This window comes from Peromyscus maniculatus, chromosome 13 (assembly GCF_049852395.1).
Source record: "Peromyscus maniculatus bairdii isolate BWxNUB_F1_BW_parent chromosome 13, HU_Pman_BW_mat_3.1, whole genome shotgun sequence".
Taxonomy (NCBI): Eukaryota; Metazoa; Chordata; class Mammalia; order Rodentia; family Cricetidae; genus Peromyscus; species Peromyscus maniculatus.
In genome coordinates this window covers 46,281,558-46,296,620 of record NC_134864.1, presented here as the reverse complement: position 1 = coordinate 46,296,620, position 15,063 = coordinate 46,281,558, and the positions used below count along the sequence as shown (strand labels likewise).

At 34.8% G+C, this 15,063-nt stretch overlaps 1 protein-coding gene across 7 annotated transcripts in view; it reads right to left on the bottom strand.

Annotated features, from left to right (window-relative positions):
* Erbb4 (erb-b2 receptor tyrosine kinase 4) overlaps positions 1 to 15,063 on the bottom strand; it is a 1,076,808-nt gene that overhangs the window by 235,739 nt on the left and 826,006 nt on the right. For all 7 annotated transcript variants that reach the window (XM_006989868.4, XM_016008144.3, XM_016008143.3 and 4 more), the window contains one exon: positions 1,285 to 1,417. In XM_006989868.4, coding sequence (XP_006989930.1) covers positions 1,285 to 1,417 — 133 coding nt within the window. The remainder of the gene's footprint in view (positions 1 to 1,284; positions 1,418 to 15,063) is intronic.

Here is a 15,063-nt window from a genome sequence, read left to right as displayed (position 1 = left end):
GCTGTCTTCTCAGCCCTATGATGAATAACTTAAATGAACCTCTACAAACAATTTCATATAAAAATCACTTTAAAACACATGCAGAATTGGTGAGGAGGTTTCAGCACTTTGGGCAAGTGATACCTAAGTTTGCATATGAAATATTTGTTGGTATATACCTTGGCATATGCCATGCAACAGTTTTCTGTTTGGAAACTTTTGAAGGAAAAAGAATTAAGATATAACCCATTTCCAATATGTCTCATTTATGAAAGGATGAGTATCTCCATTCCAGATAGTCTTAAGAGGGAAAGAACAGCCAGATTGCCGTTTTGAGAATCATAAAGAAAATATACTCAGAGTGACACACTGAATTCTTCTGAATTGTTCAGGCAGATTCAGATGGGGAATATCAGGAGAACAAGATAGGATGGAACTCAAAGCTCTGCTTCTGAGAAATCTTCTGTGATAATCCTTCTTTTGTCTCCTATGCAGACTATCAGATGCATGCTAAAGAACCCAGTGTGACAAAATAATCGAAATGGTGATAATTTATGGATAAATTGTATAACCTCAATATGTAATACAATACTAAGTTCATCCCATCAACTGTGTCAAAAGTTTCCTGTTATTTTAGCTCTAAGCCTCAGCCTTTCACTGCACATGTAATTAATAATTGGCCACCAATTTAATAATCGCAATTAAAATGCATATATCTTGTACTCTTGATAAGGTAATTTTTATTTAGTTATTTGTGTGTTTTGTTTGTTTGCTTGTTTTGGGTTTTTTGAGACAGGGTTTCTCTGTAGCTTTTTGCCTTTCCTGGGACTCACTCTGTAGCCCAGGCTGCCCTCGAATTCACAGAGATCCACGTGGCTCTGCCTCCCGAGTGCTGGGATTAAAGGAGTGCACCACCACCACCTGGCTCGATTTATTTCTAACGTATTACTAGTTCTACCACTGAGATGTCTCTCCTCAGGAACTTGCTCGCTATGCTGCTAATGAGTTATCTTTTACCCAGAGATGCTCATGGGGTTTCCACAACCAAAATAAATCTACTTCTAAATTTCAACAGAATAATTTCTTCAGCCCAATGCAATCCATCCTCTTCAAGCTGTAACCCTACTGTCTTAACTATTTTTATAATGTATTCTATCTTCACTGACTTTGTACAAAAATGTAACACACAAACTCATCATAAATTAAGCCACATTTTCAATGATCTTAGGAAACAGAGCATCATTCATGTCTGTAAAACTTAAGGGAAATCCCCAAGTTAATGACAAACAGTACTGGAAATGTTACCTCTGTCTCCAGGAATCTCCTCAAGGCTCGTTTCTTTTTGATGCTCTTCCTTCTGACATAAACTGCAAACGTCAGAGCCATGATGACCAGGATGAAGAGCCCGCCAATGACTCCGGCTGCAATCAGTGGAGTTCTGCCAACCAGAATAAAAAAATAAAATAAAGTATGAAGAGAGAAAGGGAAGAGCAGCTGCATGAGGCATTTTCCACACTTCATGAATCTAGTCATTTCAAAGAAAAGCAAATAAAAAGCCACCAGGGCTCTAATAAAGCCCTTTCCATTGTCAACTGCAGGTTTGTTTTGTTTTGTTTTAATAATAAACCATGCACATACAATTAATCTTTGGAGAAGAACAACTGTAGCATGCCATTTGGTGGAAACAAATTGGAAAGTTGAATAAGGAATGAGGGACACACACTAAGACAATGGAGTGGAAATATTTAAAATTACTTTTACTAATTCTCACAAGTAAATGAAAAGTACATTTTAATAAACTACTGTGGCGTATAATTTTATCTCAAGAAGACTAACTTAACAGTGGCACTGTTGACCTTTTGGGCTTTTGCAAATGTGTTTTAGAGGTTGGTACATTTTCAATATTCGGTAGCATCCCTGGTCTCTGTCCCTAGATAGCAGCAGAATGTCCAGTCTCTGTCCACAACACTATCCATAGATGTTGCCAAAGATCTATCGACATCACTTCTGTTTGAGAACCTATTATCTAGAGTAAAAATGTGTATTTTAGGAGAGATACAAACCACCACATCTCCAGAATACAAAGGTATAAGTAATGAGTTGCTTATTACCAAAAGTGCTTTGAAACTTGGTAAGGACAGTGTTGGTCAGAGAAAACACTGGGTCAGATGTTGGAGTGATGCTGACAAGGGTAAATATGTTTTTGATTCAAAATATGTCTAAATGCTCCACGCTCATAAATTTTCTATGAAATAAATATTTCTTAAAACATATAAATGAAGTCAAGAAGAGATTGGAAAGAGTTTTGCTCTCTAAGTATTTTTCTAGTGTATTTTAGCAACAACAGAGCTTTGAAGTTGATTATTTCAGACTTTTTCCTAATTTTTTTTTCCCTTTGGAAAAATTCCTTTCTTATGTAAACCATTATCTATGAACTTTAGGTGGTCATAGTTTCAAAGTGCATTAATTTCATATGGTATAGCAAATAACCCAGACTGAAACAAGATATTGCCTGATAAATATTTGACTAAAAAGCCATTAGAGATGGCAAAGAATAATTTTCTTCATGTTCATATATTCTATAAAAATCATTTTATATTACATATCCATACCTTCTATATAGCTACATTCCCTAAAAGAATTTCGTATGCTTGCAAAATAAACTTTTACTCAAAGATAGACAAGAAATAATGATAGTTGATGATCATAAATCAGACCTTGAAATTCTAAAGCACTCAGGAAAAAAAGCTGTGTAACTACTTCCACAAATGAAATCATGTGTTTTGAAGATTATGACTGCTGTACTGTCATATGAAACTGCAGAAAATCTTAAAAACCTGTCCACTCTAAAGGTTTCTTCCCGACAGATCAAACCATACTGAAATGAGGCTATAAAGCTATAATTCAACTAGATTTTCCTAAATGGGATTCTTCTAAAGATATAAAAGTGTCTGCTGAGAAAATTAAACTATAGCAGAGATACAAACTTATCATTGTGATGTGTTTTTGTGTGTTTTGTGACATATTTTTAACATGTCAGTTAAATATATATTTTAGGAAGTACTTTAGAATTTCAAACCAAAGCATACTTTTCTTCTAACTGCTTCATATACCGGTGAAAAGTCACTCATTATAAAAACTTGTACTTTGTCATTTTTCATTTTAAAAATGTGGAAACCATGTTTTGTTTGTTGACTGTATTTTAAGGATGATATCTTTGCATAGAATAAAAAACAGCCCTCCTTCTCATTTTATTTCAGTAGAGAGTAACTATAAAGCTGTGCTAGTTCAAATGAAACATTCAGACTCAGTGGGATGTATTTTCTGTTTTTCTATGTGATGTTTACTTTTAATATTTTCACACAACAGTTATTTTCCTTGATATGTGTCTCTTCACTGTTTTCTTCTCTCACCATCTGGCAAGAATGGTACAGAAAGAAAAAAAACCTGAGAAATGAAGAACTACTTTTTCTACACTAAAAATAACACAGAGATGTGGGGTTGGCATTGCAGAGGGGCTGTCTCCAAGAAAAATATCAAACACTAAACACGATCCTATTTACACATGTTTCACCACTGTCAATCTTGATGACGCCTGGTGATTTGTACAAGAGCAATAGGGGCATTAGTTTAACCAAGAGTTATGCCTTAGTAATATTGTTTTGTTTTTAAGACAGGATCTCACTATTTAGCCTAGGAACTTGTTTGGGACTGATGATTCCCCTGCCTTAGCTTCCTGAGTGCTAAGATCACAGTCATGCACCACCATCCATGATTTAATCTTCACTCTTTATGAGATCCCTTCAAAACAGGATGGGACTGGCTGAATCACATATTTAAATTACTGTATATTTCTCCCAGATCTATTACTATTGCAAACCAAGCTGACTCTGAGAGATTTCTTCCTGTGTGTTCGATGAATCTCTAAGTAGCTCACATAAATTGATTGAGATCAAAAGGGTCAAAAAGAAAGCTGCAATTATTCTACAATTCCCTATCCATAACAGTAGTTTTGGTGGTTGGTGTATTTTTTGGGTGCCCATTAGAAACTGTCTGGCATTCTCAAGTGTATAAAAGAATAATGCAGGTGCCAAGAACAAACTTGGAGTAAAAGGAAACAATTAATTGATAGCTTCCCTTTTGCTGTGATTTGGAAATTGTACAATGAAATTCATGCTCACCCTACTACTTATGAAACTATCATGAGAATTCTGAACCACAGACAAATTTTGTTAATTTACTTAAAAGCCCATAGTTTGATTTTAATAATTTTATTTAAAAGTACAGAAATAATGAAGAGTATTTATTGTTTTAAATGCAATTACCTGATAAGAGGCAGTCTGAAAACCAAGCTACTCCTATTAAAATATACATTATTTTCCAGTTCTATATTTGAATCATGCTATTTCTCTTATTGTATAAGATGTAAGAAGATATATTAAACTCTCTCCTTATAAATATCCATATGATTTTCTTCATTTATCTGTTTCTTTAAATACATTAAATCATAAAAATATATAGTGATGTCAGTATAACTTATGACTAAAATGCAAGTATTTATATTTTGTTAAGCTTCTATTTAATAATAATAAATGAGTATCCTTCAAAAATGAAAAGTGGTTGTATTCTGTTTTTTGTTTCCTAATTGGTAAAACTATCACGGCAAATCATGATATATTTTTAAGAGTAAAACAAGCTTACTCCCAAATAAAAAGTTAATAAAATTTACAAAATAGGTACATTTTTCTTCATTTTTGAATAAATCATACTCCAAGTTAGGATAAAACAAATAACCCACAATCTTATAATATTCACTGATGCTGTAGTTTGCAATTGGTTACATGGAGTTCTACTTTTAGAAGCCTAACTAAATAATTTAGAAGTTAAACTCATTAATTGGAAAACAAGTCTTCAGAATGTGTCTTATCAGACTGGAACTGCTTTGCTGTTTATTTATAGTCATTAAAGATTAAAAGAGAAATGATGGGGCCCAGAACATGTTTAAAGAGATAAAAAACACAGGACAGCCTGATAAACTCCACAAGGTATACTTCTTATATGGGAACATTTTGTTTCACACTTTCAAAGTCTCAAATATAACACAATAGTGTAATTACTGTATGCTGTTAAGCTTTTCATTTCTATGGGATTTTTTTCCCCTTTTTCTTATCATGATTATGGCAGAAAGTGGGTTTAACAATGGCCCAATCCAAGTTCTGGTTAGGTTATGTGCCTCAAACTAGCTGTCTTTAATGTTACTATGAAACACATTAGATTAAATACACAAGCACTTTCAAAATTAATAACAGTATTCAGTTGGGAACTACCTTGTCTATTAATACATGCACAAGATCTGATGAATGCTGTGTATTTAATATCAAAATAAAATCAATTATATCTAAGATCAAATATCTAATATTCTAATATCTTAGAATATCCTTCTCCATTGTAGTCAGCAGCTTCAAGTTACACAAGTCAAAGTATACATGCATACACCTTCCACTCTCCAAAGTCCCTCGCTACACAGTACATGATACATAAAAATATGAAAGTGTGTGCATATATATGCCACTATACATGTATTGTGTGATCACATATAAATATATATACATACACACACACACACACACACACACACACACACACACATAGCGCTAAGTCCAGAGTACCAGTATTATTTCTACAAAGTATTTTTGAGATTTTAGTTTTAGCCATATATATGTGTGTGTGTGTGTGTGTGTGTGTGTGTGTGTGTGTGTGTGTGTGTGTGTATCTATGGGATGTGAACATGTTTTCAGTGCCCAGGGAGATCAGAAAAGTGTGACAAATGCCCTGGTGAAAAAGTGACAGGTGGTTCTGTACTTCCTGATATGGTTTCTGAGAATCAACTGAGGTCCACTGGAAGAGCAGTGTGCACTCTTAGCCACCAACCCATGCTATGAATATCACTCGGTATAAATAAAATGCTGATTGGCCAGTAGACAGGCAGGAAGTATAGGTGGGACAAGTAGGGAAGAGCATTCTGGTTGAGTCAGGAGAGGCTGCCAGCCACTGCCATGAGTACTAACATGTAAAATACTGGTAAGCCAGGAGCCATGTGGCAAGGTATAGACTTATAGAAATGGGTTAATTTAAGATGTGAGAAGTAGATAGCTACAAGCCTGAGCCACACAGCCATACAGTTTGTAAGTCTTTGTGTGTTTACTCGGTTGGGTCTGAGCGGCTGGCTGCGGGACTGGCAGGTGAGAGAGATTTGTCCTGACCGTGAGCCAGGCAGGACTGGAGAAAATTCCAGCTGCAAATGACACCCAACAGGTTGGCAAGAGTTTCCACCTAAACCTTGAGAAACAAGATTATGAAACGGAGCTAAAAACAGCGTCCTAGTTATCGCTCTCAAGTTAGTGGCAGCCTGCAGGTTTGAGTTACTATGGCGGGTTCATGGCATGTGAGCTTGACCTGCCATATCGCAGGAAGGAGGCACCTCCAAGCTGCACATTATGCTGCTGCTGTGTGGTGGATTTAGCCTTTGCTAGTACAAAAAAAAAAAAAAAAGGTTTCTGGGCTACACACTGCTTGGATAGAAGCATAGACCCACTATGGCTCCCAACACTAGCAGTGAATTATCTCCACCGTGTTGAAAAACTAATTTGGGTGGAGCTAACAGCCAAGACTTCTACTTTAGTACTAACCACTGCAGTTTAAAGCAATAGTTACACAAAAGGCAGATTCAGATGGAACAAGACTTTAAATGGTTTACAATGTGTGTAAAAATGTGCATAGGCTTGAAATAGAGAAAAAAATGCAGTTATATAAACAAATAGTTTTTAAAAATAAAGTCTTTAAAGAGACAATAAAGGTACTATAAAAAATAAGCCACATAAAGATGGATATCACACAGAGAATCTGAATTGTGTTGTCTTTGAGATTTTTAACTACAGAAAAACATTTGATTTTAAAAGCTGTTGAGTTAAGCCAATATGTATATTTTAAAAATACCTTGACTTCAAAATTTGGAACTAAGGATATGTTGCTTCAGAAAGGAGGCTCTGCTTTTGTTTCCACAGAAAGCCAGAGGCTATGGATTTGTTACAGATTAAGATACATCAGGTTTGACCAGCCAACACCCCCTGAAAGGTCTTCAATGACACCACGGCTGAGATGATCCAATATCCAGAACAGTTTCAAGGCAACTGGCTCAGATGATACACCCTCACGGAATACTCCATAATCCTAAAATTTCCTTTGTGTCCCCATAAGATACAATGCTCCCCTCCAGCAGGAAGTAGTAAGAGAAGCTATGTCCAAATTCCCAAATATACCAAGCTGGCTTTGGAGATGGAATTGGCTCACTTCGTCTCTAAACCCAAGCATATTCCTAAAATAAAAGGTTAAGAGATTCTTGTGTCCCATATAAGAAGAGCCCTCTGGTGTGGGACAGAGAAAAACCAATTTTTATTTAAATCAGGTTGATTATAAATGTGATCTCTTTCTAAAGAAGAAAATGGGATATGATGCAGTTATATTAGGATAAAGGATAGATTATTGAATCTACATTTAAAGAGCAACAACATGTTTGAAATGTTTTACAATGGTATAGACTTTAGTTTATTGATACAAAATTTAAAGTTAATTTTGTTATACTGTGTATATATTTCTATACTCTTGTTTAAGGTATTATGTTTGTATAGCTCATTTAAAATTGAAATGGATAATTAAGAAATAGATTGATAATTAGTCATCTATGATAATCATACTTGTAGCCATGTTAGTTAAGTCTTCTAGGTATACATAGATATATTTCAGATAGATAGGTAATCTTCAAACACTTCAAAGACCTACAGAATATGGCATTTAAAATGTTTTTAAAATGTAGACTTTCTGGACAGTGAGACAGAAAGTGCTCCTGGCAGCACTGATTTACTTCAGAAAGGAGGATGGGCATCAAAGACACTCTATAGAGTTTATCTTCACCTTGACAAAAATAGCCATTTGGGCAAGAAACTGTTCTTGCCTGGACTGCTTGATCCACTGGACATGCAGGACCCATAGGAAGGTGACCACTGAACTCTGCTTGGTGAAATGGTCCTTCAGGTTCCTGCTTTGCAAAGGAAACTGCCAGACATTCTACAGCACACAGAGAGAAGTGACCAAGAGACTCTAGGTCTGTGGGCTGAAGACAGATGCCCAACTTTACAAAAGAACTTTGGATGACTGTCCAGGCTGCTAGTTGTCTCTGTCTACTCTCGCAAGACTCCCAAAAGTTGCTTTTGTCCTTCTCCCATTTCTCAGGTAATATTATATCTTCTGAAGTCTTTGATGTAGTTAAAGACTAGATAGCTATAACTTCCTTAGTTATGATAAGAGATTAGTTAGATATGAAACCTTAGACTCACAAGTATAAGATAGATAGGATATCTTCTTTGATTTTGTGAAATACAAATAGACTAGATATTATAAATAGACTAGATAATGTAACTGTAATTCTTGCTTAATAATTGTTTTATAATATGTAATTTTACTATGTGAAAGTTAAAATCTTCCTTTTTGACAAAAAAAAAAAAGGAAAGGGGAAGTGCTGTGGATATTGCTCTGTATAAATAAAATGCTGATTGACCAGTAGCCAGGCAGGAAGTATAGGCAGGACAAGCATAGAAGAGAATTCTGGGAATAAGAAGGCTGAGTCAGGAGACGCTGCCAGCCGCTGCCAAGAGTACCATCAACATGTAAGATACTGGCAAGCCAGGAGCCATGTGGCAAGGTACAGATTTATAGAAACGGGTTAATTGAAGATAGAAGAACTAGATAACAAGCAGCCTGCCACAGCCATACAGTTTGTAATCAATATGAGTCTCTGTTTGTTTATTTGGTTGGGTCTGACCAGCTGCAGGAATGGTGGGTGAGAGAGATTTGTCCTGACTGTGGGCCAGGAAGGACTGGAGAAAACTCCAGCTACAAAGCCATATTTCCAGCTCCTCTATCAGGTTATGACCATTATTGTTTCTAGTAAATAAACAAAAATGGAAATTAAGTGGATATATCTTAATAATTCAGAAATGTAATTTGTTAGCATTGGGCCTCATTGTGGGTCCTTTATGAAAACCTCATAATAATTACAATAATACAGACAATAACATGAAAAGGAGTTTGCAATATCATCATCATGGGTATAGTTTTGTTTCCTAAGTTGACCTTGTTATAAGTAAATGCTTTTTGGAAAAAAAAAAAAAAACAAACCTGCTTGTTGGCCTCATTAAAACAAAATTCTGAGAATGTATTAAAAATTGCCAACTGAGTCAAAGAGTATAACTTTGGAAATTAGAACAGTTTCAACAGTTTGTTATTTAGCTAAGCAGTTTAAATATGGTAAAAATTCTATTCAAATAAGAGGAACACTAGATTTAATAGCCAGTTGATTCTCCTGTGTGCTATAAGGCACACAGTTCATTAACAATTGTTCAATCACAAATAGTCAAATGAAATGAGACTGCAAAAGACTGTCTTCCTGGTGTAGAAATAATTTGCTTCCATGAGAATAAGTCAAATGTTAATTTGGTCTTAAGTACAATCTTTAAATGGAAAGAATTTTGATATCTATAGATTTTCCATTTTAAACCCTAAGCTAGAAATGTTGTTAAATATTATTTTAACTATGCAAAGATGTGTTAGAGTTGCTTATGCTGTGGAATATTATTTTAACTATGTAAAGGTGTGTTATATGTGTTTCTGCTGCCTTTGTTAAGATGTAAACCTGTGTTACATTTGTTTATGCTGCATTTGTTTAATTATGTAAAGATGTGTTGCATTTGTTTCACCTTGCCTGCCTAAGGCACCTGATTAGACTAATGTTATGTTCTCAGATATAAAATTTGTACATAGCATTATTTTTTGTATCTTCATTTTAATTTTTTCAGGATTGATTTTTGTAAACTTAAGAAAAGAGTACTTTTTAAAGAAAGATAAACACATTCAGTGTTATTGTTAATTCTAATTGCCAAATTAATTGGATTAGAAAACACCTCAGATTTTAGTGAGGTATACCTTTATGAGCATCTATAAGGTATTTCCAAAAAAGATTAATTGAAGGAGGAAGATCTTCTTGAAATGTGGGCCACACCATTCTGTGGCAGGGGTTCTAGACTAAATTAAAATGAAAAAGGAAACCAGAAGAACACTGTATCTTCCTTTCTGTGCTCTTTGGTCCATGGAGTAGTGAGGTATTCTCTTTACAATGCCTTTCCCATCATATGACCAATGCTTTCAAGCTATGAGCTGAAATAAATCCTTCTTTGTTTAAGAGTCCCTTTTGAGGTAACCAGCCACAGCAAAATGAGGACAGTGAGTAATACAACACAGTGTCTATTGTATCACCACCTCATTCAGTCTTGACTACAACAGTTCACATTTGAAACAAGAGACCTTGAAACACTAAAAGGAAACGTTAATATCCCTTAGAGACACTTTAAGGGTTACTGCCTAGGGCAAGGAGAGCTACGTTAAGACAGCATTTTTTTCCTCTCTCTCAAATTATGCTTATTCTGACCTAGAATTCTACCTGCTCTATAAAAATGACACATTTTTTTTCTTTTTGAGCAAATGAAAATGATCTGGGTCAGACTGCACAAGGCTGACTTCAGTTGACAGCAACAGTTTGTACTTGATATGATGTAGGTTTTACAGCATGTCTCTGTCCTTTGATCGCTGATCAAGATTTCTTGACTACATTTAAAAATATGAAGTAGATATGAGTAGAATTATGCAAAAGCATAATTTCCCTCTTTCTATGCAAGTTTGAATGTTTTTCAACTTGTCTTTACACTGTTGAAGTAATTTTCATTTTTCAATATGTAAATGTCATATCTCATTCAGTAGCAGTGTCACAAAAAATGTTTTTGCAATGACTTTTGAGCCTATATGTAATATAACATGTTCTTACCTTTCTAAGATTCAGTTTCTGAGAAAAATCTCTCATAGTTTCATGGTAGTCACTTCCTTTTTCTTATAGGCAATATTTATATCTATCTATGTGGGTAAGTTTTTCTTTCTCAAACTGAGAAAGAATATATATTCATGTGTTAGACTAACAAATATAGGATAGATAGGATAAATTCTCTAATTTTGCCAAATACAAATGGACTAGATATTATAAATAGACTAGATATTGTGACTGTAATTCTTGCTTGATAATTGTTTTGTTATATGTAATTTTACTATGTTAAAGTTAAAACCTTCCTTTTTGAAAAAAAAAAAAGGAAAGGGGAAGTGCTGTGGATAGTGATTGCTCTGTATGCTGTGAATGTGATGCTCTGATTGGTTAATAAATAAAGTGCTGATTGGCCAATAGCCAGGCAGTAAGTATAGGCAGGACACAGAGAGAGAAGAATTCTGAGAAATGAAAGGCTGAGTCAGGAGATGTTGCCAGCCGCCGCTGCCATGAGACTCAACATGTGAAAGCAGAACTGGGAAAAGGTACCAAGCCACGTGGCTAAACATAAATAAGAATTATGGGTTAATTTAAGTTTAAGATCTAGCTAGCAAGAAGCCTGAGCCATTAGGCCAAAGAGTTTTAATTAATATAAGCATCCGTGTGTTTATTTGCATCTAAGGGGCTGTGAGCCTTGTGGGACCAGGAAAACCCCAGCTTCAAAGACCTAACCTTATGTTAATTACATTAGTAATCTCCCCTCCTAAAGAGAGTTAAAGATAATCAATCCACATGTAGATGTTCTGCTGTTCCCCTAAGGATGTCCTTCCAAATTTTGAGACAGTAAGGCCATCCATGTTTGGGTGAATTTAGTTTAGTATTAATAATAACTGAGAAAGTACAATATTGAAATTTTGAAAAAATTATCACTCCAATTTTTATAATAATTTAGCAATTGCTATAGGAACAATCTTAGGTGCCTAATACAAATGGGCACACATCAATGACTGACTTCCAGTTAATTGCCAGCTCTAGGACCCAATACATTCTTGCCATCACTGTTACAAGAGTGTCCTCCTTAGCACCTACTATATTTTACATACTCCAAGATCAAACTTGTTTTTAAATATTTATAATTCATTATTTAATTTTCTCCTATTTCCATATTATTTTTAAGTTTCATGAGGGTAGATACCATCATTTTTTTTATGAGGAACCTCTATAATTCTTAGTAACATCACCTTAAGACAGTTGACAGAAATTATTGCTAAATGAATCAAGGTTATAGTTTCCCTGATACTGTATTTCTAAAAATTCAATTCTTTCCCTTGGTATAACTGAAGTATTTGGAACAACTGTGAAAATAGGTAACTGAACTCTACATTTTCTTTGAATTAATATGACTTAATGTGGTCACTTTCCTTCTATCCTGTTGATCCTTGAGCCAATTAGAATCACAATTTTAGGCAATAGTTCCAACAGCTCTGCTCTGATAGAGGCTGCAGGTGCATCTCCCCAGTAAAATCGAGCAGCCCTTCCTTTAAACAAGTCCTTTCAGTCTGGGAGCAGCTTTTCATGTATGTGGTCACCTCCTCAAAATGGCCTTGAGTTCCACCACATCCCTACCTTTCAATAGTCCTCTATTTCCTTAGCCATTTACACACATTTTGAAATTTCCCTTTTAATTGTTTGCTCTCCCATGTAGAAAGGTGTCATGGCTTAATCATTAATCATTACATTTCTTCTCATGACTACTGGCACTCCCTAGATAGGATTTGCCTCCCCTGCAATGGTAAGTATCCATATTCTTAGCTCAAAAGAAAATTTTCTATTTTTTTGTAAATTCATCATAAGTGCTGGAATTGTGTCATAGACACCTTTATATTTCCCTCAAGGATGGTTTGTTTTTTCAATTTAAAAAAAAATCACTAAATTAGGAACTAGATAGATATCTCAGAGGTTAAGAGCATTTGTTCCTCTTGTGAAGGACTTGAAATTTGGTTCCCAATTTCACCATTCCACATGAGCTCACAGCCACCTATAACTCAGTTCCAGGGCATTTGATGCCCTGTTTCAGCCTCCACAGGAACCAGACATGCTTGTGGTGCACAGACATTCACACAGGCAAACGTTCATACACATAAAATAAAAAATAAAAATTTAAGTCCTAAATAGGTAATCATTACATAAATAAACATCTGAGTTAATTCTTTGATAAATATTTAGCAACTTTTTACTCAGGTTAATCCACAAATACTCATAGACCCTGCAATATTTTGAGAACTTCCTATATTTTTTTTAAATTTTAACCAAGTATAAATAGCATATCTCTAATACAAGAAAAAAAGTAGAATATTTTAATGGACTACATTTCTAAATTGAGATTGATACATTTTTCAATATTTTCTTATTTCTGATTTATTGGTAATGAAGGTATATTCTTCAAGAAGTTCCGAAATTATTTACCAGATTATTTTCTTTGCTTGTAATGTGGTGTATTCCCCCTCCTACCCAACCATAGAGTACCAGTGTAGTTATTGATCCAACAATTTTCCTAGTCATCTGTTGACCAGCACCTTCCATGTGAAACAGATACATTCCAATGCCACAGCATTTTAACTCGGAATATGTACAACAAATTATCAGCTACTGAAATAAATGCAAATGTTAGGCATTCCGGAGTAGCGAGGGAGGGCTAATGAAACACTCACTTCTGTCTTGGATGCTGAACTTAGACTGGACTGGCCATCCTACCTCCAGACAGAAAGATCAAGAAAGTATTAGAGGTCATATTCCTGGTTCTACAGAATACAGAACCCTGGCAACATATACCTGTGTCTGGGCTTTTCTGTGAGAGAGTAATACAAAGATACAAACTGAAGCTTGGTGTAGACAAATAAAATCTTAAATAAAGCAGGACTTATGTACAGATTTTTAATTTTATCTCCTTTTACTGCATTGAAAATATTACACCTGTCCTAATAAGAGGTTTGGGCCATTGAAAGCAAAACATGAAATCCACGTCCTTCTCTTTCTAGCTAATGCATGAAAGCCTATGTGCATTTAATTTTATTTTATTTCCAGACTCTCTTGGTCATTGAGCTAGGCATTATCTGTATCTTCCTTTACTCAATGCTTATGGAAAGGAGATGAAAGAGCAGCAAATCCTTACACTTTTATAACTAACACTAAACAGAACTTAGCGCAGCTGTGTGCAGTTCTGAAATGTAGACTCCATCAGGTCACTAGCCACTTTAAATGATGATAACATTAAAAAAATAGTAAAATGTTTTCTTACCATGCACAACTCAAGAAAATATCCTCTAGCCTTTCAAGAAAGAGAAGCTGAAGAAAGCAGAGCCATTTGTAAAGTATTCAACTTGGCAAAATACGAATATCCAATTCTTTCTATTTTGTGGGCCCATAGTAGATTGGAAGTAACTCAAGGGGGAAATGAGAGGGTGTGGACGTCTCTGTCTCATCTATTAATAAAACTTCCCACAGAGGACTTGGAGCAAAGACAAATAAACCCTCTTTCACAAAAGCTTTTGGTCAATGTACCTCACTTTGAATAATGTGTTCTTTATAAGAATAGATTACTCTTTATATTTTTAGGGGAGGTTTATTATGACTAGCTTCACAAAACACATCTTAAGGCATTTAATAATAACGTTGAGTAATATAACCCACTCTTAAACTTATATAAATATCCACCCACTAATTAGAACACATTTCTAATTAAGGGGAACTATTTTTTTTTCAAAAATGAATGCCTAGAAGATGTTGTTATACCCCAGATGCTCTGAATGCAGATTCACAGCCTCCAGATAATGTAAAAGGAAAAAATTCTAACCTAAACTAATTCAAACAGCAATGAAATAATATAATATCAAGACAACTCTACACTTTGCCTGAAACCATTTCATTTACATGCAAAAGAAATCATTATTATGAAAGAAAACTCAACATCTACATGAAACATCCTCTTCCCAGCTAGAATATTAATTTTTCAATCTGTTCTTTCTCTATTATTTTTCTATTATTGAAATTATGTGTTCCATTAACATTCAGCTCTGCATAAATGCATGGATGGCTTATGGGCATCCAAAAGAGGATGTTTAAAATCTTTGTTTAGTAAATGGTCATTAAGGAAATAGTCTAAA